The 24694-nt window shown below is 40.2% G+C and overlaps 1 protein-coding gene across 4 annotated transcripts in view; it reads right to left on the bottom strand.

Moving 5' to 3' along the window:
• Window positions 1-24694, bottom strand: part of KCNU1 (potassium calcium-activated channel subfamily U member 1) — a 136344-nt gene that overhangs the window by 105623 nt on the left and 6027 nt on the right. For 3 of the 4 annotated variants that reach the window (XM_006171499.2, XM_006171501.2, XM_006171502.1), the window contains exons 3-10: window positions 13787-13848; window positions 12696-12786; window positions 10244-10355; window positions 9010-9085; window positions 8163-8238; window positions 5947-6117; window positions 4932-5023; window positions 3333-3443 (exon numbers count right to left, since the gene is read on the bottom strand). In XM_006171499.2, the coding sequence (XP_006171561.1) occupies window positions 3333-3443; window positions 4932-5023; window positions 5947-6117; window positions 8163-8238; window positions 9010-9085; window positions 10244-10355; window positions 12696-12786; window positions 13787-13848 (791 nt within the window). The remainder of the gene's footprint in view (window positions 1-3332; window positions 3444-4931; window positions 5024-5946; window positions 6118-8162; window positions 8239-9009; window positions 9086-10243; window positions 10356-12695; window positions 12787-13786; window positions 13849-24694) is intronic. The other variant, XM_006171500.1, reaches the window with a different exon arrangement.

Below are 24694 nucleotides of genomic sequence, written 5' to 3'. Positions count from 1 at the left end.
CATTTCAACTCTGCTTTCCCTATTGAAATGCCTTTGATTTTATTCTCTTGTCTGATTGCATTGGCTAGGACTTGCAGGACTATACTGAAAGGGAGTGGAGAGAGTGGGCAGCCTTGTCTTGTACCAGTTTTTAGTGGAAAAGCTTTAAGCTTTTCTTCATCCAATATAATGTTAGCTATTGGTTTTTCATAGATGTCTTTTATTATGCTGAGAAATTATCCTTCCATGCCAATTTTCCTGAGAGTCTTAAACTTAAAGGGATGTTGTATTTTGTCAAATGCTTATTCTACATCGATTGAAATGATCATATGACTTTCATCTTTCTTTCTGTTAATATGGCGTATTACATTTATGGTTGTGAAGATGTTGAAACACCCTTGTATCTCCAGAATACAGTCTATGGTTTCTGCACAGCAAAGGACATAGCAATCAGTTTGAATAGACAACCTTCACAATGGGAGAATATTTTTGTTAACTATCTCCCATATAAGGGACTGATAACCTGAATACACAGGAAACTAAAGCAGCTTATCCAGAAAAAAGGATTAATCCAATTAAAAGATGGGAAAATGAATTGAATAAACAACTCTCTAAGGAAGACATACAAGTAGTCAAAACACATATGATAAAATGCTCAACATCCCTCATCATAAGGGAGATGCAGCTCAAGATTATAATGAGATACCACTTACCCATGATCAGAATGGCAAAGATTAAAAATACAAAAAATGCTAAGTGTTGTTCTGGATGTAGTGAAAGGGCAACTCTCCTACAGTGTTGGTGGAAATGTAAATGGGTCCAGTCACTGTGGAGAATAATTTGGAGGTTCCTCAAAGACCTACAAATATAATTACCACATGATCCAGCAATTCCATCCCTGGACATCTACCCAAAGGACAGGAAAATACTCAGTTGGAAAAGTGCTTGCATCTGAGATGGCTTGGCTAGCTGGCATAGCTGGCAGCTGGCTGGGCCTTTATCCTATCAGAATAGTTGATTTTCTTAGGTAGTGGTTCCTGGCTCTAAGGAACTTGAGAGCCTGTGAAAACAGAAGCTCTTAAGTCTTTGCAGGTTGCCTTTAAGGGCACACTGCCGTTTGTGCATATTTTATCACATAAATATGTCAAAAGGCCAATGCAGATTCAATAGAAGGGAGAGTAGATGCCATTTTTGGTGGGAGATCTGTATAAACATTGGGAAGGCATTGTTGCTAGCCGTCCTTACAAAGAACCTATCACAGTCTTCCCTCTGAACACAGAAATTCATATCCCTCCCCTGTACAAAATATTCCATGTTTTCTCCCCAACGTGTCATCTCTTTAGACCACTGGTTCAAAGTTCTGCAACTTGCCGTGTAAATCAGGTCTAGACCTGAAAATGAGATTAAGCTGGTTCTGTTAAAGGAGAAGAGTGTTGGATCAAAAAGAAACAATACAGTGGCCATTACAATAATTCAGGAGAGACTAGATGTCATTTGAATAGTGCTCTAATAGTAGGAATGAAATAGTAAAAATAGAATAGAGATTTATTTACAAGACCAAATGATGGTATCTATGAAAATATACATGGTGTTTGAGAGGGGCAGGAGTGTCAAAGACAATGGCTAATTTTATGTTTTAAGGAACTTCATTGGCTAGGTATCATTTACTGAGCTAGAAAACACAGGTGTTTCTTTCATTTTTGTTTGTGCGCCTTGTGAGATGGAAGTTGGGACACGGTATCACTGGTTTACTTGTGGAAATGTTAAGTGTGAGGGACCTTCGAAAGACCAGAAGGGAAATACCCAGCATGTAATTCGTTTTGTGAAGCAGGTACCACAGATGGCATCTGGTGGACGATGAGCGCTTTGGAGTCATGAGGTTATAGATGTGATGAAATTTGAGATGAAAACTTCCAGCATTTTATACTATTTAAAACATTTCATTCATTATTTTGATAAGTAATACAATAACTCAAGTGAGACTATAAAAATACAACAGGGGATGAAATATGTCACTTTCCAGACATTTAATGATTTCCTCTTTGTTTCAATTGGATTATAATAATTATTTTCTTACAACTAGTTTTAGCTTCTTTTTTTTTTCTCTATTTCCTAAGGGTTTGAGTAATGCACACATTGCTAGAAAGACAAGCATAGTAACAAAGCTGAATAGAACTGTTGGTTGTCCATCAATAGCACCAGAAAGAATTTTGCAACGTCCTTCTCTACGGCATATAGGAGAGTTCAGATTTATGGTGTACTGAACATGTCATAATGTGAAAATGCAAAGAGCTCCAATGTAAGATGAATGAGTACAAATACAATCCTGAGTAAGAGCAAAATGTTACTTTAAATCTGACTAGCTTATTTAGTAAATGGTATTTGGATAACTGATTAATCATTTGAGAAAAATATGTTAATTCTCTACACATTACATAAAATCAATTCCATAAAGCATCAATATTAAAAATTATAATATTAGAGTCCAGCAGGTGCATAGTGATTAAGGAGCTGGACTCTCATATAACCAACTGTGGTTTGAGTCCCAGACCAGGTTGCTTGAAAATCATACCAGACACATATTCATGGGTACCCAAAGTCCCAAGAGGAGAATGGCGGAGAAAGTCTGCAGTGCAGCCATTCTCCTTGGGGGGCGATTTCTCATTTTCCCTCTATTTCTCCCTGGAAAGTACATGTGCTTTATAACAAATCCTAAAAAAAATGCAGTATGAAAACACAAAAATGCTAGAGAAACATTACTTAATTTTAAAACAGAGATATCAAAAAAATCAAAGAACCAAAAGGGACAAATTGATGGGCTGGCTCATACACAACTCAAATACTTCTATATTAAAATAAAAGCATTAACAAAATTAAAAGTTAATAGAGAGAAATACATACAATCTATGATACAAATGTATGATATTGAATGTTTGAAAGTCAGTAAAGCAATGGAAAACCTTTCTAAAAGAAGATGATAAAGGAAACAACTTCCAAAAGAAAAGTGAATAGTCAAAACATACAAAATTGTTTAACCTCACTGGCAACTAAAATTGAAAATTATAAAATAAGACAATAAATAACTGTTCTGTATTCTTAAATTATATTTAGAAATTTTTCTAAATACTTATAAAAAATTAAAAAAAAAAAAATACATGAAGTGTATTTTTCCCAGAGTTGACAAATGATAGGTTTGGAGATTAGCTCTGGCAATGAGAATGCTTTTCCTTCTCGTTTTATTATTATTTCCTGATTTCTCTATGATACTACAAATGTGGTTTCCTTTCATTAAAAATATCCACATATATTTCAAGTATTAGTTTAGAGCCCACGAGCCAGACAGATACACTTACTCTCCCAGGAAAACGATCTCAGTGTTGATTTCGCCTGACCTGTGGCGGAGAAAATTCCTAAGGAAAGCTGTCACGCTGTCAACGGTGATGTTTCCACAGACCACGATGAACCTAGACAGCGAGAACACATGAGGTGGGCGTGGTGCCCACGTAGCAGATAAGGCCACCCTCCACTGTACTGAAGCCACATGGAAAGCTTCTAGTTCCGCTTTGTGGTGTTTCCCTGAACATGTCTGCCTGTGAGACGGGCTAGCTGAGGCGAGAGAGAGGATCGCAGTATGGAGACCCTGTCGGGGGTGTCTGTCTCTCTCTACCATGGACGAAATAAATAAGCATAAAAAAAGTTGAAGTGGATCATTTGAGGACCAGAAGTGTCTCCTTGCCAGGATTTGATGATGGATGGTAAGCTTAAACTTGGTTTTCAATAAATTTGGCATTGGGATAATCCAGATTTAAAGGACAGAAACACCGAGGACTGTCTCTGATGTTCAAAAGAAGCATCAGCTTCCTGTGTCTTCTAGCTCATCTCTAGCCGGTGTGGCTGCAGGCGTTTGAATTACACAGAGTTCTCCAGGAATACAAAATAACTGTCATTACTACTATTATTCAACTGCCAGAGTGCATGTGATTCATCAGAGACTGACAGAGAGAGGGTGCAGGGGCGAGCGCCCCTCTCCGTGGTGCTGGGTGTAGTCACGCTGCAATCCTTTCTCCTCCATTGCTTCATCCTGCTGGAATTCAGTGCATGCACACACAGGCTTCCAGCATGTTTTTCAAGCCTCTCGGACCAGGATTTGAACTGTAGGCACCCAAGTGGGATCCAGCCCCCTGAACCAGCAGGCCAAGGGGCTGGCACGATAACTATCATTGCTGCTAGATATTTCATCACTAGATGTTTCACTCAGTTTTTCTTTATAAAAGAGAATTATCATCTGTTGTTGATAATGTGTATGGTGATAGGTATGACTGGACCAATATGCTGTGTATGCATGCTGGGAACATTAATTTTGCCTGCTGTAAAGATGTACGGTGACTAAATGTACAAAAGGAGAAAAAAGAAAAAAAGTTAAACTCATTAGACAAAAAAAAAGAGAGAAGGTGGAAATTCGTCCTCACTCTAGCAAAGTCTCATGGAAACGAGCCCCAGATGATTTTAAAGAGTTTTGGCTGAGACAGCTGAATTGAATGAATTACTTCAGAGTTTAACAATGGCTTTACTTTGACCCATTTTGTAAAGTCAGCCATAAGTTTACATAATGAAAATAAGCAAGACGATTAGAATAGATGTAAGGGAATAGTTAGCAGTTAGGAATGTGGAAATATTGCCATAGTCAATAATATTTACTGGTGGTAAATTACAATAGAACCTGCCATTTATTGATTCACTGCTCTTGGGAACATCGACGTAGTAGTTTTTATCAAGTAGCAAGTATATTTGTCTGGTATTTGTTCCAGCACAGTCCTCTGTAGTGAATGAAGGATCCTGCCAACACTCACCTTTGGTTCTATAGCTAAGCTCAGTAAACCATGTCAGGCATGAGATATGTGATGAATAGAGTGTCTGAAAATGATAGAAATCACATTTGGAAAAATACGTACTTTTTACCTTTGACCACTTCATAGGGGCTGGTGTATTTCCTCTTGTTTGCAAAAAGTTCCACCATTTCAGGGACATAGTTTGCAAATAGTATCTAAAATAATCAGCAAATGACTGTCATTATTTTAACAGATATTCCAAAATTCTGAGGGTATAAAACAGAAAGACGATACATAAACTTTTTCTCATGTGTAAGGAGTAGGAAGGTGAACTACACTATATTTTAAAAAGAAAACCATGTTTCTTCCTTATTTCAGCCTTTGGGTTGGGTTAAAATGTAGTAAAATGTCTTCCGGCATTTAAAATGATGCCTAGAGACAAGTGGAGGGCGGCTTCCATATGGTTTGTCCCCAGATCACGTCAAACCTCTTCTGAATCTGACTGTATACTCTTGGGGACTTGGAAAAATCAGAGCAGCTGGGGCAGAGGGGGTGTGAGATGATGCCTGGAATGAAGGCGTGTAATGCTGCGGGCCCCAGGAACAACAGGGAGGCAGAGCGAAGAACTGTTACGGTTTTTAAGGAACATAAGTGAAAATCGCTAAAAGAGAAGCGTCCCTCGCTCTTGACGCAGTAATTAACCAAGCATCAGTGTTCACTTCTTTGACATGAAATGTTACTTTGGCAAGAGCTCACTCATTTGGGCTTGAAGAACAAACTTTTCAGGTCAAATCCCAGACATCCCTCATCTTTAGAAGAAAGACTTTTATCTGTTGGGTAAAAGAGGAATGAAGATATCAACAGCATTGATCAGTTCAGTGTAGAGGTTAATAAGGAAAGTTGGCTATCCTTTGACTACCATCTTTCATCCCTGGAAACCAAGTAATTGCATCATGTGCTCGGGGAAATGCAGTTTGGGAAACACGGGGTCTAGGCATCTGTTCACCTTCATATGACCCTGAGAACTACTGCAACTTTTACTCTCAAACTTGTATTGCACTTTCCTCACCACCAACCAAATGTGTGTGTGTGCTTATATTATGTGCTATATTCAAAATATATTAAAAATGCTCTTCACCAAACTCCCTAGGGTGAAGAAAATGATGAAAGTCCGCCCGAGGGATGTCTTGGCCACCACGTCTCCGAAGCCAACGGTTGATGTTGTTGCCATGACCAGGTAAATGCACTCAAAGTATGTGATGTTCTGGGAATTTTTACCTTTGAGCCAGGGATCACCAGAATTTTCCACCTGTTCAAAGAGAGAAACTTCAGGTAAGATCTCTGAATGAAATCAAAAGGGGGATTTTTACAGCATAGGTAAAACATTAGATTAATTGTAATTAATTTAATCCAAATGAAATATGAATGATTTCTATACTTTTTTGAAGGATTTACAAATTGAGGGTAGTGATTGTCAAGGCTCAGTTTCATTAGTTGGGACTATTGCTGATATCAGAGGGGTCCCAGGTCTCCACAGGAGAAGACTTCCCTGGTCTCTGTTTCCACGGAGCTTGTCACTGTATGCTTGGAGCCAGGGAATCCACGTGCTCTTGGCTTGTGCAATTACTAGTCACTTTTGTTTTTTAACCAGAATTATCATTAAGGAAAAAAGCACCCAAACAAGTGCTTGATTTTAGTGAATTTAAGCACTTGAAAGCTAATGTCTAAGAAAAAACAAAGTTTCCAAGTTATTTCCCAACCTCTGTGCAATCTTTTCAGTGACTTAGAAAAAGAACACACAAAAAAAGCCTCTTAAAATATATTCTGGTGATATTACTTTTAGTCTTTGCATTTTAGAAAACAAAATTTATCAGATTACCTTTTCTATATTAAATGAATGGAGTAATTTAGGCATCTCTACTATATATAAATTTGTTATGAATATATAATATGTAAATATATAATGCATTTTACACAATGTATAACTCTATTATACATCATAATAATGTATTATTTATGATTATATATAACTAATTTATATGTCATAATTACATTTATATAATTTCCTTTGTTTTTTCCTTTTTAAAGACATTTTCATCATCCTTATATATTTCTTATGTTTTCTATTTCCAGTTACCACAAAAGATGTCAAAATGTTCATGATTTCTGAGAAATTTAGGGTTTTTGCTTCATTTTTAGAACTTGAATGGAAATTAGAAATCATGGAGATTGCTCAGGTGATTTGATCACCTTTTAAGTGTGATGTACCAAATGTAGACCCTTTCTTGAGTTTGAGGGCTAGGTTAGAGGGTTGACTCCTATAAAGTCCATCGTACAATGAACAAAAAAAAAGACCCCAATGCCTATACTTAACTCTCCTGGTTGATTGGTTGATCCTGGATATTATTGCAAAGACTACTAATTTGCTTTCATTGACCCCTGGCATCTACACCACTCTTCAAGACTAGAACATTGTAAGAGAACCAAGTTTAAACCACACAAACTTAAATCACTCATACCGATTGAGAGAGTTTGGTGTAAGCTAAATCCCATGGTATTTTGTACATTATAGTATAAGGATTCAGTATTGTCCCTACACAGCATATTGTAGAAACAAAAACCAATCTAGAAATCTTCTTCACAATAATCTAAACAATCATTTACAGTTCAACTCACTGTCTTTGGGAGTATTACTTTAGTGGTTTAGATTTCTTCTTGTATCCCTGGCACCTCTCTAAACTCCAAAATCCCCTTGTGGTCCATGAGGAAAGGGTGCTTATAGCTTTCTGGGGGTCTGTGTGTTTGCTCTGCTTTTTCTTAACCTTGTAAGTATCAGCCAAGATGTGAAATCAAGTTAAGATAAATAATTATGGACCAATATTAAGATAGTTAATCATTTTTTGGTTTTAGCTCCATATTCCAAATCTGAATTTTTATGTTTTCAAAACTTACACTTAAACTTTAGATAAGGTATGTTACAGAGGGGAAAAATGTAAGAATGCTCTTATCTCATCTTATTGTCCCACCAACATGCATATTATTTCTGTATTTCATGTTGTGCAGGTGCAATCTAGTCTATAACCCTGATTCCCTTGGTTGAATCTTAGCTGTATTTTAAACTCATCCAGTAATCACTACTACTCTTCAACTTTAGATAAGGTGTACTACCCCGATTCTAGGAGACACAAATTGGTGAGAAATATGAAGGTGGAGAAAACCGGAAAGGAAGAAGAAGGAGGACGAATTCCTCACTAGGTTACAGTGACAGGGACAGGGCTCAGCATGTTCCTTTCGTTTTCAAAGAAAGGATGCATGATCTGCCAGGCACTCTGAAGGGTTGTGTAAGAAGCTTACCAGGTGGATGAATCCCGCAGCAGTGAACCAGGTACTAAGGACTATGGCCAACAGTTTGGAAAACTTCACAGAATTACTAGAGGAAAAAAAGCAAAGAGTTACTGACTTTCCTCTGACAGGTTCCAGAGTGACAGGGACACCTCATTCTCTAAGAACACAGTTCCTGGATGAGATGCAATGGCATTACCTAGAAGTGAGTCAGAAAGGCAGACGCCCAGGCCACATTCACATATCCCTGATTGCGTTGTCACTAGATCCTCTGTCTTTGTATGTAAACTCAGGTGGTCACACACATATGTTCAACAAGTTTGGTTTTGCCGTGACATTGCTATCCTGAGGTTATGTAGCATTTACAAATATATGCTATAGGAATTCATGTAAGGTACATGTAATAAAATGTTACATTGTCTAATGTAACAGTACACATTGCCTTAAGCCAGGACTCCAAGAAATAGGTTTGCAAAATGAAATTGTGAGCAGGGCACAGAAATGCTGAGTGTCTTTAAGTGAAGGTGAGAGTTTCTCCTGTGGTCTCCTAGACTTTAGCTGAATGAAATTTTCCTGTCATACAAGAATCACTTGTTCAATCTCAATTTCTCCCTAACGCACAGACACTCAGCAGTGGAATCCACCTGACCTATGACAGAAAGTGAGAGATTACCCTCCATGGGGGATGGCCATACCACAATCCCTTCTCCTCCATTCTCCTCTTGGGATTTTGGGCATGCACACACATGTGCCTGGTGTGAGTCTGATGGGAAATGAATTTAGTTTAGGATTCAAGTGACATTTCATTTCCTAATACGAACTAGCAAGTAAGCTGTATTCAGGTAGGGTGAGTATTTACCTGGTCTTCATGACTTGAAGAATTTGCAAGATTTGAGGGAGTTCTAACAGCCGCAATGCTCTTAGAAACCTTAAACCTACAAGGCAATAGAAAGAAAACTGCCACAACAAGAGTCAATTCAGTGAGTATCCTGAATTATTAAATGACTGGTATTGTTCACATTCGTCTTCTCCCTGAGATATTCAAGTATAATAAAGCATAATGTTATAGTTTTTTTTATTTGTAGAGGGTATATACATATGAGAGAGAGAGAGAGAGAGAGAGAGAGAGAGGACAACTTAGATGCACGGTCATGCTGCAATGCTGCGATCCTTCTCCATTTCTCCATCTTGTCAGGAGGATTTGGGGTGTGCATGCACAAGTACCCAGCATGTTTTTCAGGTTGACAGTGCTGGCACTTGAATTGCAGTTGGCCGTAAGGGATCAGGCTCCCTATGCACAGAGCTTAACCACTACACTACAGGTTAGTTATAAGTGCCGTTATACATTTAAGAGCTGTAGTTCACACCCCGATCTTGACATTGATAGCTGTTAGCATCTAAGGTAATTCCTTTAATTCTCTAGCTCTTCATCTCTTCTCATAAAGGGGGAATCATAATAGTGCCCAGCTCTTAGAATTGTTAATGCAAAGTATATAGAAGCTTCCTTTTATATACAATAAACACTCTTCATTCTATTCTAACTCTTCTGCATTGAAAGCAAATTGTCTGTAATCCACTTAAACTCCATCTAACAACCTCTATGCTCTGTTCCTTTGCTAATAATGATAGCAAGGCCTAGAACTGGTGTGAATTTAACAGGTAATAAATAATAATATAAAATGACATAAAACCCCATATAAGCTACAGAATGCCCATGCACTGTCAACTTAGCCACCTTAAAGAAAAATAATGAATTAATTTGCAAACATGTCAGAGTCTTCCTGGACATGAGGGTTAGCTTTAAAGACCTCAGAGGCCTTTCTTCCATTCTCTTGTGTGGGGTCTAGCACTGAGGCACCCTGGAGGTGGGGTGTTGGAGCTTGGCTTCTCCCCGTGGATGTGCCAGGCACACTGGTGCTACAGTGAGAATGGGCTCTGCAAAGGTGTCACCACTCCACGTGATCGAGATGACAGGCTTGTAAATGGCCATCAGGCATTAAGGGAAGATGGAGACTAGATACTTAGACTCAAAAGCTGAGGTTCTGTTCCGTTTTGTTTTGTTTTTGATATTGTTGCTAATTCCCACAGCTTACCCAGCCAGTTACTCTTCAAGTAAAATGAGACAAAAGTTGGTGGGATGGTAAAGATGTCTACAATTGAATTCATCTCCAACCAGAACTTGATCTTGTCATCGGCTGCCACGAACTACGAAATGGAAACAAGACACCCAAATGTGGTGACACGTTAAGGATTTTACAGTGAACACAAGGGAAGGCGTTATTCTAGTACATTCATTCATCAATGATGACGCTGATCTGATTCGATTTAACACATAGACGAACACAAACATATGTGTATAGCTATACACAGTCACGGATGTGAACTTAGAGGCAGAGGTTGAACCTTTAGTAGGTATTCAGTAAGTAAACATATGTATTCTATCTACTGGGCCTTAACTCTCATATTTCAGAATAAATCCTTCCTTGTTACTTCTAGAGCTTCCTGATACGTCTAGACCTGTTTGTGAGTAACAAGGACACACAATGCAGGATGGCCTCCAGTCTGAAAGGAGCAGCTCTCTAGAAACTTCATTGGCCAAGACCCAGGTTTATAAACTTCCTTATTAAGACTAAGGAAGAAATAATTTAATTTTTTGGTAGTTATATATTTAAATTTATTTGGTATGCACCAACACTATAACCTTATTGTAGTTGAAATCTGTGACAGAATTTATTTATTTTTTTATGGCTAGTCAACTCTACAAGGACAATAATACTGCTGTAGAAGACCAAAGGGGGGAAAATAGAGATATTCATTTACAAGTCTCCGTATTATGAATATGTAATCCATGGTCTGTTACTAACTTTCAGTGAGGGAGTGTTACATAGACAAGAAAATGATGACCTGTGTGTCTACTCATACTCAATAATAGTATATTGCACTAGAACATCAGATTTTTCTCTTCCATTTGCATTATAGTCAGTCGTTGGAAAAGTCATGACATATTTTTCTATGTATTTCATGCAAAAATGTGCCATGACTTTTCTGATGACCCAATATTTTCTTTAGATAATTATCTATACTTTCAAAATAACTAAACATAGTCAACAAGAAAGCAAGAATTTCTAGAGGGAAAGTCTGTTGTAAAAGGATTTTATGGGGGTAGGACTAACAGTTGACGTAATGGCTATGCCTCTGGATTCCCGTGTAGTTGGCCATGATTCAAGTCCCGGAAGGATTTTATGGGGGTAGGACTAACAGTTGACCTAATGGCTATGCCTCTGGATTCCCATGTAGTTGGCCGTGATTCAAGTCCCGGACCTGGACCCAGTGGCTTAAACTCACATCAGGCACATGTGCCTGTGTGCCCAATATCCCAAGAAGAGAATGGAGGAGAAGGGATTATTGCATGGCCATCCCCCCTGGGGGGGTGATTTCTCACTTTCTCTCTCTCTCTGTCTCTCTCTTTCTGGTGAGCGCACATGCCCTACAGCAAATACCTCTCTCTCTCTCTCAAAAAAAAAATAGATTTTATGAGGGACCAGCAGATAGTGTAATGGTTATGTTACTGGGCTTCTGCATAGTTGACCACGGTTCAAGTCTTGTACTGGGCAACTTAAAAACTCACAGCGGGTTCTTGGGGACTTCCGCATAGTTGACCACGGTTCAAGTCTTGGACTGGGCAGCTTAAAAACTCACAGCGGGTTCATGTGCCTGTGTGCTCAAGATTCTGAGAGGAGAATGGAAGAGAAGGGATTGAGGCATGGCCATCCTCCCTCAGGAGTTATTTATTGCTTTCTGTCTCTCTGTCTCCCTGGTGAGCATCCTATAGCAAACATTCCTCTAAAACAAAATGAAACAAAACAAAAAAAGAGATAAAAAAAGATTTTATGATTGAAGTTTTAAAGAAAGGGTCATAGAAATAGATTGTGTATATGTATATGTGTGTGTGTGTATCAATATATGTGTGTGTCTATATCTATCTATCTATCTGTCTATCCAGGTTATGTTTTACACATATATACCTAAAATATGCTTTTATGTATGTATATGCATCTCTACATATATATTACAGTCTCCCACAAACAGGAGATATATAAATACATCAACATCTCAATCTAGAATGAGTATAAATTCCTCTGTAATGACAGAATAATTTAATAAGTGACTATAACAAAAATGAAACAAAATACTAAAGTATTTTGGATTTGCCACCAATAGAATCAATGGCCTCAAAGTCTGCTAGGTTGGGCTTATTTTGAATGGTAGGTGGGAAGTCAAGAAAGGTGGCATTGTACCAGGGGATGTTATTTAGTAAAGAAATCATCTTCATTTGTGTTGGGCTTGCTGAGTTGATTTATAGATTCAAGTACAGGGGAGACAGTTTTCAGACCTCATTGTATAGTTATTTAACAATTTAGGGCATAGACCCTCTGTCTTCAAAGCCTTCTATTAAGCAGATTCTGTAACTAGGACACACACAGAACTTTTTACATCCTGCCTATTGTGTTTGTGTGTTTACTTCCAATTTCAGTAGATACTTACTCTCAACCCAAAGTAGAAAGCAAAGAATGTGTTGAAAATCAAATCGATAGGGATGGTTTTGTCTTCATATGAAGAACAGCTTCCAACAGGGCTGGAAAAGAAACAAAGTCAGATTAGAAGAAAGAAACAGAGAACCATTAGAAGCTATATAGGACCAATATATATTCACTGTGAGTGGACAACCTACACACCTATGGTCAGATTACAAGAGCATTACTGTTCTCTTGGGAGTAGAGCTATACATGAATAAAACTATTGGACTCCTTGTGGAGCTGAAAAGAACCCACTAAAAGCCTATTGGTTGTGTTTCACTCAGTCTTATTGGTATGGCTCTTCCTAGTTTGTGAGATCATCTACCTAGTCAAGATGCTTTAGCTTCAGTGCCTACCAGGGAAAATGGAAATTTTCCAAATTCAAAGAAACTTTCCTAAGAGATCTGTAAGGAATTCGCAAAGCAAAGATGATCAGTTTCTTTGGGTGCCTGAAAGTGCCTAGCTTTTGTGACCTCATGACCTAGATTTCACTTCATCTGGAAATCCAGTATGATTTCTGGAGACTGACATGGAGTTCAGATTTGATTGGGTTTTGTCCTAAACACCAGTCCTAACTTATGAGAAGTGATGCCTTCAGAGAAGAGCAAACAGAAATCTTTACCCCAAGTGAGGTCTAGCATTTTCCTTTCCTAAGGTTATCAGAAATTGCTGGAGACCGGGGAGAAGCCCTGAAACTACCACAGAACTGCTATGGGATCCAAAGGTATAGAAAGACTTCATGAGTGACCAAGTGAAGAGAGGGAAGATGGAGGCTCAGAGCCAGAGCCGAGTAATCTGTGTACATCGCCCCAAGCCCTCAGCCACAGAAGTGGCAGGAAACAGATGAAATACATGTGCTATTTACAGATCTTAGTCTACTTCTTCACTGGGGGAAGAGAAACACATCATTCTTGATGAGTATGTGGGTGTGAGCATGTGTGTGAGTGTGTACATGTGTGTGAGTGAAAGTACACTAAGAAATATCCCTGAGGAGAAAAGTTCCAAATTAACCGAGAAGTTTACTAATACAGCAGACAAGGGGGCTGTGATCTTACTCACTCAGTAGAATTGATGAAATAGATGATAAGAGATCCGATGCTTAGTACAAAGACAAGGATCACCTAGAAATAAAAAATAACATGGACAAATATACAAATCCAATTTTGTGATGTGGAATAAATTTAAAAACAAAATTGTTGGGACCAGCAGTTAGCGTAATGGCTATGTCGCTGGACTCCCTCGTGGTCAACTGCGGTTCGTGTCCCAGACCCGGTGACTTAAAACTCACACCAGGCATGTGTGCATGCGTGCCCAAGATCCTGAGAGGAGAATGGAGGAAAAGGGATTGCGGCGTGGCCATCCCCCCTGGGGGGAGATTTCTCGCTTTCTGTCTCTGTCTGTCTGGCGAGTGCACGCGCCCTATAGCAAAAACCTCTCCCCCCCAAAAAAAAACAAAAAACAAACAAAATTGTGTTTTCTCTTTTTACCTTGCTGATATATGTGTAGTTACTGATTCATGTATTCATCTATGCTAGCATTCCTTCATCCATCCATTAAAAAAAGAGTGACTGGAACCTTGTCGGATATTCAGTAGATGAGATTTTTACTTACTGACTTTTAACTCTTGCACATTTCAGAATAAACAGGCTTGTCCATCTTCCTGTTCTTGGCACTGTGAAGACTTACCAAGTCCTGCCAGATTTGTATTTTTTCACTCATTGAACATTTCTTAAGTGCATAATAAATAGAATGTGCTTTATTCCATTCTAAGAAACGAGGGCTCTTGGAGAAAGACCCTGGACATGCACTGTCCATGACACTGTAGAAGAAATGATCCCTTCACTTATGCCCTAAGAGAGCCAGAATCTTGACAGGAGGGGAAGTCCTTCAAGACAAAGGAGAAGACGAGTGAGTGCCTTCCACACGCCAGAGCATCTGGGCTATGGAGTGAGCAGAGCTCATGAAGTGCTACAAAGCGGCTGTTCATCTGAAAGTGTTCTTGGTTTGGGTAAAATCTTTGGCAACCTCCATGACTTTTCAGATCATTTTTAGGCATTTGAACATTCCTCCCATTGTTTCTAGCTTACAAACCATTCAGCTTTTGGTCCAGTGTTGTTCTAATCATAAAACTCTGAACTTTATTACCACTAAAGTTTTGTTCCTTGCCAGCCTGGGTGTTCCTTCAGTGGGCTGGCTGCCTGTATGAAGGGGCAGACTCTTCTTCCTGGTTCACGCTGGAAGGCTCCCTCTGGCCTCTCTAGCACTGTGGTCAGTGTTGGGGAGTTAACAGGCAAGAGGTCCGAGGAGGGACGTTCTGTCTTAAGGGCTATCAGACCAGGGATTTTGTCCTGGGACTCTCGGGACATAGGCCTTGCTTAATGCTCTTTCAAGAATGGCTTTTTTGGTCTTTAGAGACCCTGATTCTGTTCATAATAATATTCAAATTAAACAAACAGTCTTTCAGTTGCTTTCATGACTATAGTATGGAACTATCCTCAGTGAGCAGCACTGGGCTCTCCACTCTGTGGAGCTCACAGCTAGACAATACACAGATGACTAAGATGTAAAGTCATGGTGCCTTTGAGGATAAATGCTAGGAGAACAGACGTGAGCAACATAATCAGGGCCACAGAGGGCAGGGACAGAGGGCTTACATCTTCAGAATATATACTTTTTTCTTTTAAGAGAATACATGGGTGTACACCTGAAAGAGAGGGGCAGAAGTAACCTCAATGGGGGGCTGGTTATGTGACGATCCCCTAACTCCAGCCTAATGGGTCCCGGACATCCATAATGTCTGGTGTATTTGGGGCAGACCAGGTGGGGATTTGAACAGACTGTCCTGTGGGATCTGGCTTCTCTCAACGGTGTTACTGCTGTGCCCCAGAGCTGTCCAGTTCTCAAGAACATTTCATTGTAGGTGTGCTATCTGTGGTTCCCTTGGTTTGGGTGGGGTATATTTCTCTGTGTTCACTCACAACCTCTTCTCTTGGTCCCCTCACACTCCTGCTTTCCTATGGAACCCCACCTTTCCAGGTGTCTACCTCAGCAGGTGACAGCAGGCCCACACATATGACCTGCCTCTACTCACAGAAGCTCTCAAGCATTCACGGCCCCAGGAAACACTGGAGGACAGTTATCTCTGTCACAGAGCAGCCAGCCTGGTTGTCCACCTTTGCAATGACCAAGAGGTCTGTCCCCTGTGTTCCCTGGTCCCAAGAGATGTGAACTGAGAGTTGTGAGTAGTCCTACTGAGCCGCTTTCCTTGTAGGCTTCAGATGAAATCAAGCACTCTCACAGCTACAGCTCTTCCATGGCAGAGCCTGTGCTAGAAAGCTCTCTTCTGGTTCCACCTTACCCCGATTCCACACAACAGGGCACAAGGCTCAGAGTTCAGCTGGTTTTCTTTCCACAGCTCTGTGAGTGGTGGTGCTGCATGTTGCTCACAACAAGGGAGGTGTCACCCCTATTTTCTTGGGGTCTCAACTTACACTCTTAGTTTCATGTTAACATCTATATAAAGTGTTGATAGAGAGGACTACACTCAGAGATGGTGTTGGAAGCTGAGGGAAGACATTTGGAGTGGAAAAATAACACGCACATGCACACACACATAAATAGTTTTTTTTTTTTTAAATGAAGTTACTTTCTTCTCTTTATATGTGACTATAATTTTCTCTCTTACTAAATCCCCAGAGGGATTCAACTATGTGACTATAATTTTCTCTCTTACTAAATCCTCAGAGAGATTCAACTATAATAAGCCTGATTGACAGACTCATGGAAAGATGGCAGCATGCCACATGTTTACAAGCACCCAAATCACAGAAATGAACAAAAATAAATACTAAAAGAAGAAAAGTTTTGTTTGAAACCAAGAACATGTCCAATGTCATATAGCGAACACAAACAATATTATCTGGCAGACCCAAGATGGGCTCTAAACCCAAGGGAGGCCCTGGGGCCCGAGAGCCGGAGACCACCACCCAGCTAGTCGGGAGGACGTGGGAGCATCGAGAGGCCAGTGGATGCTCATGAGTTGGAGGTGAGCTGGGAAGGGCTGGCTGTGAGAGGAGGGGTGGCAAGTTCTGACCTGAGCTTCGGAGGCAGCAGGTGGGAGACAGGGCCACAGGGTCAGGGGTGACCTGAGAGGATCCCTGAGTCCCTGGTCACAGGGGAGGTACCTAGGGCCAACGACAATGCATCTTTTCTTAGAAGCACCATGGAACATAGAGGAAAATAAGCCAAAAACATTTGAGACCTCAGCCAGAAAGAAGCTTGTTTGCCGAGTTGCTGCCACAGTGTCAGCGCGTGCTTCGGTGTGTGCTTGTAGGAAACACACAGTAAACTGGGACTTTGATTTCCACAGTGGGTCTCCTGAGACACTCTCTTTCACTAGTGGATAGCTGCAGGTACCTGAGGACCAGTGGCAGCTGGTGCAGGTCCAAAGGGGTGCTGCAAATGCTCTACACCTTTATGTCCCGACATCTGCAGACAAGAGGGATTGCCAGCTACGAGACGGTAAGAGCGGGAGGACCAGGCAGAGCAGCTATGTGGAGTGGTCGCCTAGGAGAGCATTCACTCAGAATGTGTGAGTAAAGGTGTTCTATTGGACATAAACACAGCCTACAATCCGAAGAGGCAGAGGCAGTAAAGAACAGGCGGAGTTCTTGGGTTTGCAGGGAGTGTGACTGATGAAATTAGTATCTTCATAGAAGTGCTGAAGAGCAGGTGGATAGAGATGAAGGCCAGATGAGACAAACAGAGAGAGTCTCTAAGACCACTAAGCAAAATGGAGAGAAGTGGGGGAGGGCATGGAGTTGGCCCTGGAGTGTAGTCATTAAGCGTTGGGCATAGAATCCCACATGGACAACCTGGCCCCAGGGGCTTGAAGACATCCCGGTGCATGTGCATGCCAGTATCCTGATGGGAAGAAGGAATGGAGAAAAAAGGATTTCAGAATGAATATGCCCTCTTAGAGAGGGTTTTCTCTTTCTCTCTCTGGTGAGTGCCTGCATCTTCCGGCAATAAAAAAAAAAAAAAAAAGAAAAAAGAAAAAAAATAAAAAAAGAAAAAAGGCATGGAGGTTAAGTTAGTTAAATGCAAGAGGTACATAGTAATTGGCATTCTTAAAGGATAAAACAAATATCTTTACTCCCACTCTCAAAAGTGAATAGCTAAAGAAAACAACAAAAACCTCACTGAACTGAAGACTGACCTGAGTCTAAATGGAAACCGCCCCATAGGAAACAACAAGGACGCAAGTACGGCCATGTCGTGGGAACGGCAGCCTTTGAAAAGATAGGCTGTACTAGTCTACATTAGAAAATACAAACAGACAGACAACAAAACAAAAAACCCAAAACCGGCTATCTTCAAATTAGAGAGTATGACTACCTAAAATACAAACAGACAGACAACAAAACAAAATACTCCAAACTGGCTATCTTCAAATTAAAGAGAATATGACCATTTTCCTAGTTCTCGTTTCTAATCTGTATCAGGAGTCAGGAGAGAAAGGAGAAATAACACCAGTCTTTTTCTTTCTTCTTTCTTTTCTTCTCTTTCTTTTCCTCTCTTTCTTTCTCTTTCTTTCTTTCTTTCCTTCCATCCTTCCTTCTTTTCTTGTCTTTTCTTTTCTTTTGTTTTCTTTTCTTTTCTTTTCTGTTTGTTTGCCACACAACTTGTGCACTCAACGGAGATAGACAGAGAGGGAAAGGAAGAAACACTCCCTAGTTGGGCGCAGTTGTGTCACAATCCCTTCTCCTCCATCTCTCTATTTTTTTCAGGACTCTGGACATGCACGACACATGCCTGGTTTGTTTTTCGAGCTGTTGCATCTGGGATTTAAAATGCATGGTCAGCATGTTGGCTCTGGATCCCTTCACCTCCAGGACAGGGGCCAGCCCACAGCTCTCATTTTAAGAGAGGATTTAGCTCTAAAAATATGCTAAATAAGGTTGGAGGACTGGAAAAGTAGGAAGAGGACATAGGGGTAGCACAAGGATATGAGGTGCGACCTGTTACGCCCCAATATCTGGGAGATCTACAGAAGGAGGTTGAGGTTATCAAATTCAGCAGTCTAAAGAGGGTGCCCTCTGGAGTTCGGATTCAGACCTGGGAGGAGGGGTTCTGGCCTGGCTGGCCATAGTTACTTGGAGCAGCTGTGGCGAGCCTGGGCCTGGCAGGGCTGGGAACATGGAAACAGGGACTGAGTGGTGAGGCATGAGCAGGTAGCCACTGAGAAGACCGGCCGAGGAGCAGACACGAGGCACATGGGTGTCCCCGTGCCCTTCTCCAGCTTCCTGTGTCTTCTCGCACCCCACTGCAGAGCCTGACTGAGCAAACTGACCACAGGGGCCTTTGCCGCATCCTAGCCCACATCAGAAAGCAGAGGATAGAAGGAAGATTTGGAACAACTTGACAACAGGGAGTGTCTAGAGTGGCCCTGCTTGCTGGATGACATCAGAGCAGCATCTACAGACATTTTAAGAAGAGGCAGTGCTTGCCGGGAATTCTAGACCCAGTCAAATTGATGTTTGCACGCAAGAACAAGGAAGAAATGCTTTGGAACATACAAAGATTTGGAAAGTATACCATCCATGCTTCACCTTGCAAAGGGTGACAGGGTGTACTCAGAGACAGAAACCAAAACAGAAAAAAAATTCAGAAAGGTAAGGTATGTCATGTAAGAAAAGGGGTGCAGCACAGAACTGGTACATTTAGGGGACAATGCGATTTTTAAATTTAAAACAAATATTTAGAAGCAAGTTTACCAGATTTATATAATGTTACTATTTCCCTGTCACTCACTCTGCAATATCAGTCTGGAACTGGATATTCAAGTTAGCTCAAGAGTTTCTGGAAGAAAGTAGTGACATGAAGGAAAATCCTACTGAAGGTCTTATGGAAGGGGTGGGGGGACATAGATATAAAACATGCAGAGGTGCACAGAGAAATACAGCATAGGAAAAAAGTTTGTTCTAAATTTGGTTTGCATAATGCCAGTGATATTCTATTAAAATAAAATTATGCATGCTGTAAAGAAGTATGGTGATGAAATGAAATAAAATATTTAAAAAAATATAATTATGTACATTAGAAGATGCAAAGAAGTAATAGAAATAATAAGCCAGAAATGTAAATGGTTGGCACTTGCTCCGCCCTGAGTGGTTTACATGGTTTACTGCATAGTTCTCCTTACAACACTGTAGAGGTGATTATAAATGCCCTTATGATGTTCAGATCAGGTGAATGAAATCCAATTTAGAAAAAAAATAACTTGCCCAGGATGACTTAAAGTGAAGCGTAGTGTTTAAATCTGAATCTCTCAGAATTTTCGTTCACAGTGTCACCCTGCCTCTCCGGGAAGCTGAGCGGCAGAGCTGTCACATGGCTCTGATGTGTGTGCCATGGACACACTCTTCTTCACCAGCAGCCCTCCAGTGAGTGCTCAAGCCACTGATAGTTATGCCCTTATGATGTTCAGATCAGGTGAATGAAATCCAATTTAGAAAAAAAATAACTTGCCCAGGATGACTTAAAGTGAAGCGTAGTGTTTAAATCTGAATCTCTCAGAATTTTCGTTCACAGTGTCAGCCTGCCTCTCCGGGAAGCTGAGCGGCAGAGCTGTCACATGGCTCTGATGTGTGTGCCATGGACACACTCTTCTTCACCAGCAGCCCTCCAGTGAGTGAAAAAGCCACTGATAGTTAGATATTCTATTATGCAGCCAAGTCAATCTCTAAATGTGATAAAGACCAATAAAACAGATCACTGCAGTGAGAAAATGCTTAAATCCCCTTGGTAAATGAAGAAATAGGTGTATTCTTAAATCAATACAAGAATACAAATTCAGCTACATGACATTTCTGAGAGACAGACTGAAAAGGCCAAGTGGTGACACACAGTAAAGCTGGGCCCATGGTGAAAAGGTCCTGGGTTCATGTCCCAGGTCCTCTCTGCATTCTGGACATGTGGACAGGCTCAGAATTGAGGCTGACTGTGACCAGGGCTGGATCATTGTGGGATATGGAGATGCTGTTGGGGGTGGCTGCCTCACTGTCTCTGTCTCTCTTTATCTTGAAATAAATAAGTAAATAAATTTTAAACTTTTTTAAAAAGAGGAAATAAGACAAAAAGATGGAAAGGGAGCTGGGAAAGACATTCTAACAAATACAATGAAAGCAGGAGATTCAGTGATAGCTACCGATATCATAATCTAATATATCCCAACCAAAACAAAAACACAAATAAAAATAGCACCAACCGCAACAAAAAATGCATGCTTTGCATTGGCAAAAGGCACTCTCATCTAAGAAGAGGTCATTGGTAACTGTGCACCCACTGAGTCTCGAAGACTACATCATTCAATGTCCATTGGAAATGCAAGACATTCACTCAAATCAAAAACCGCAAATGGATGATTTCAATCATCCAGCAAATAATTAAGCTACGGAAAATACACATAAAATAGTTACTATTGCTTATATATCAAATGGATAATGCGCATTCTTTTCAAAAGTCTATTAGATAGTAGTAAATATTGATCATGTACCAGGCAACAGAGAATTCTCCATAAATTCTGTAAAGTAGAAACTGGACCATAAATTCTACCCAAATAGAAGCAGTAGCAGCTCTATCTGCATCCTAATCCCCTTTCCCAGAGGGAAAAAAAAAGTATACGGCAGTCCTCTAAGTAGATGCATCAAACAAGAAATCAAAAGTCAAATGTAAAAATAATAAATAAATAAATTAGGCACCACCCAAAATACTGTCTCCTGTCAAAGTGTATGAGAGAGAGAAAATTTTCTCTCAATCTGATTTGACCAAGAAGCTGGGAGATTAGGCTGCGTGATCCCCCTGTGAAGGCCATGCGGCAGAGTCTGCTGGTCGTGGGCAATGCTGTGGCTGCTCCCGAGATAAGCTGGGCAAGTAGAACCTCTGTGGTCAGGAATACGGGGACCCTCATATGTTCAAGGAGTATTACCACAAGCCTGGGGTGCAGCTGATGAGGGAGTCCAGGCACCAGCAGGGACAAGGAGACATCTGTCAGAGCTGCCCCATGAGGAGAACCCCTGTGTGTTTGAAGACAAGGTGATGGGTCAATTCACCAACACAAAGACAGAGGAAGAAGTGAAGTCCTGTCCAGACCCTCCTGACACAGCCTGGGGAGCCATACAGGGGCAGGTGGAGAAGCACCAGGCTGCTCTGTAGAGACCAGCCTCCACCCAACGCAGGTCCTTTACCACCTCCCACTGAGTGTGGAAAAGCCTCCTATGGCCGCCAGCCTGTCATAGTCTGGCTCCTATTCTCAGGGTGGTACTTCTACCAGGCCCCCATGGCCTCCAGCAGCCCGCAGCCTCCAGGCCTAATACTGGCTGGTTTGCCCAGTGCCTAGATGAGGAGTCTGTTGGAAGCAGATAGGAGAGGCTGGGGCTTAGCTACACATTTCTGCAGCCAGTCTGTGCTGGAAAGAACACAAGTGCCCGAGCAGGCCAAGGCTGAGCACTCTAGCCCACCTGTTGCAGGTAGGGAAGGCAGAGGCCCCTGAGGAGTGCAGGGCCCTCTGCCACAGCAAACCCACCTTGATAACACCTGTTTCTAAGGACAGACTTCACCAGACAGGTTGAGTAACACGTTCACTGTCCATTAATCCTTTTGTCTTTGAGGCTTAAACTTGCTCTCCCTGCTCCATGCTTATACAAGAAACTCAGGGTCTGCTTAGCCCCCACTTTCCTTGGCTTGGGTGGATCTTAGGATGATAGGGAAGGGAGCAGTTTTGGTGTCAGAAGTGGTTTATTAGAACATTTTCATCCTCAACTGAATCTGAGTCTACCAAAGAATATCAAGTGTGAATTAAAAGACCTATTTTTTCCAGTAAGTTATTATTATTATTATTATTATTTTTAACTAGAAGTAGCATTGCATTAGGAAAATGAGCAAAAAACAGTAAAATAAGTCTTAAGTCAGTTTTCCCAGCATTATTTTTGAAACATATTTTCTCATTCCCAAATGAGCTGTGAAACTTTGTTCCTTCAGTTGCTTCGTATAGTAAGGCTGACAACTGCTGCTGTTTCCAAGTGCTTGCTTATTTAAAGAGAAGACTGCACGTCCACAGAAAAGATTAAGCATTTACAGAAAGAATTTAAGGTTGAATATGATGACTTAAAATGCTACATTACTTGAGAAAATAGAAGCCAGAGAGAACAGAAAAACAGAACTGTGGACATATGATACCTAGAATGATGGTAACAGTAGGTATACGCTGGCTGAAGATAAGCCCTAATTTTGGTTCTAAATTTCCTGGCCACAAGGTAACAGAGAAACAGCTACACAATTTACATCTCCTCCTGCTCCCGGAAAATAAAAAAGAAACAGGATAATTGTTTAGGAATAGGACCACACTTGGACCTAAAGACAGAAAAAAATGTCACCCTCCTGTGGTTGATACCAAAACACGTCTTGTAATACACAAAACACAAAGCATGTAGGTATTAGAGAAGTGACCACTAGTCTGTCAGGTTTAAACCTAGATAGATTTCTCTGGAAGAGAATCCTTTCTGCCCATTGGACTATTAAGCTTCTTTTATTTTCCTTCATTTTCTTTTCTTCTGTCTGTCTTTTCCTTTTTGTTCCTTTTCTTTCTTTTTCCTTTCTTTTCTTCCCCATCTTTCTTTCTTTCTCTTTTTTTCCCCTCTCTTCTCTTTTTTTCTCTTTTATTTTTACATTGGGATAGACGATCATGTATCTTCCCCCCAAATTTTAGATTTTCTCTAATTAGTCTGTAGATTTTCTTCAAATTTCCTATCTTTGGGAGTTTTAACATAGATACTATATCATCATAGAAAAAGAAAATTGAATGCATTCTTTCTTTAATTTTCAATGCCCCGAAACTGTTTAATGTTAGAGACAATCATTCCTTGAAGATTCAGTAGAATGGACCTCGCACCCTCCGGTGAGAGAGGAAAGAAGTGGGGGTAATGATTGTTCGCCTTTGACAACTTCCTTATTTCCTGCAGATGTTTGTGCTTATTTAAATTTCTTTCGTGGACTCTTAGTAATTTATGTTAATCTTAAGGAATCACCCATTTTTCAACTTCAATTGCTTATGTATTTTTCAATAACCTTGCACCCACTTACTTTCCCATTTTACTGGCTTATTTGATATCTTTACACTTTATCCCCCTTTTCTTGTTTTCACCAGCTATTGATTTCTCTATTGTATCAAATAATCATTTGTTTTATAATTTAATCTTTGAATTTTTCTTTTTAATGCATTCCTCTTAAACTTAATCTATATTCTTTCTCTAACTTTCTGGGCTTGATGTTTAATTCATTTTTTATTTACTTTCATGTATCAAAATAACTTTTTTATGGTTTGCATTTAACTCAGAACAACTTTCTTCTTAGGCTGTAGGGCAAGGGGTATGTGATGCTTTCACTTCTTTACTCTAAATGTTTTGCGACTTCCATTTTGGTCTCTCCGACTTTAAAGAGAGGAATTTAAACATTTTTAGAGCTTAGGTCTTTGTGAGATTTTTTGGGATAGATTTATCACTTCACTATAGATCAGAATATATTCACTTAGTATTGTTCCTCTGTACTTTGTAAGTCTGATAATTATGGTTGTTTTTTACAGCCTGACACATGCTAAACTCACATGATAAATAGAACATAGAAATTTGTAGGTTTAGTTTCAGGATATGAATTTTAATCATGTCAATCAACTCTCTCTTATTAGTCAAACTACTTTAATTTTCTGCATGCCTATTATTATTATCCTGTCTATTTAGTGTGTATGTGCAATGATGCACTACATGAACTAAATTTTTCTACTACCAATGTATTTTATATGCTTCTTGCTTCCTTTGTGTATTTTTTATGTATAAATGATCCTAGAATTATATCTTTGATACACTGATTTTCAGGATGTCAAATTTTGGTTGCAGTTGTTAACATTTCTTC

Source organism: Tupaia chinensis, unplaced genomic scaffold, assembly GCF_000334495.1.
Source record: "Tupaia chinensis unplaced genomic scaffold, TupChi_1.0 Scaffold149672_1, whole genome shotgun sequence".
NCBI classification, from domain to species: domain Eukaryota; kingdom Metazoa; phylum Chordata; class Mammalia; order Scandentia; family Tupaiidae; genus Tupaia; species Tupaia belangeri.
Note: the sequence above shows the minus strand (reverse complement) of the source record. Positions and strands in the feature narration are given on the sequence as shown.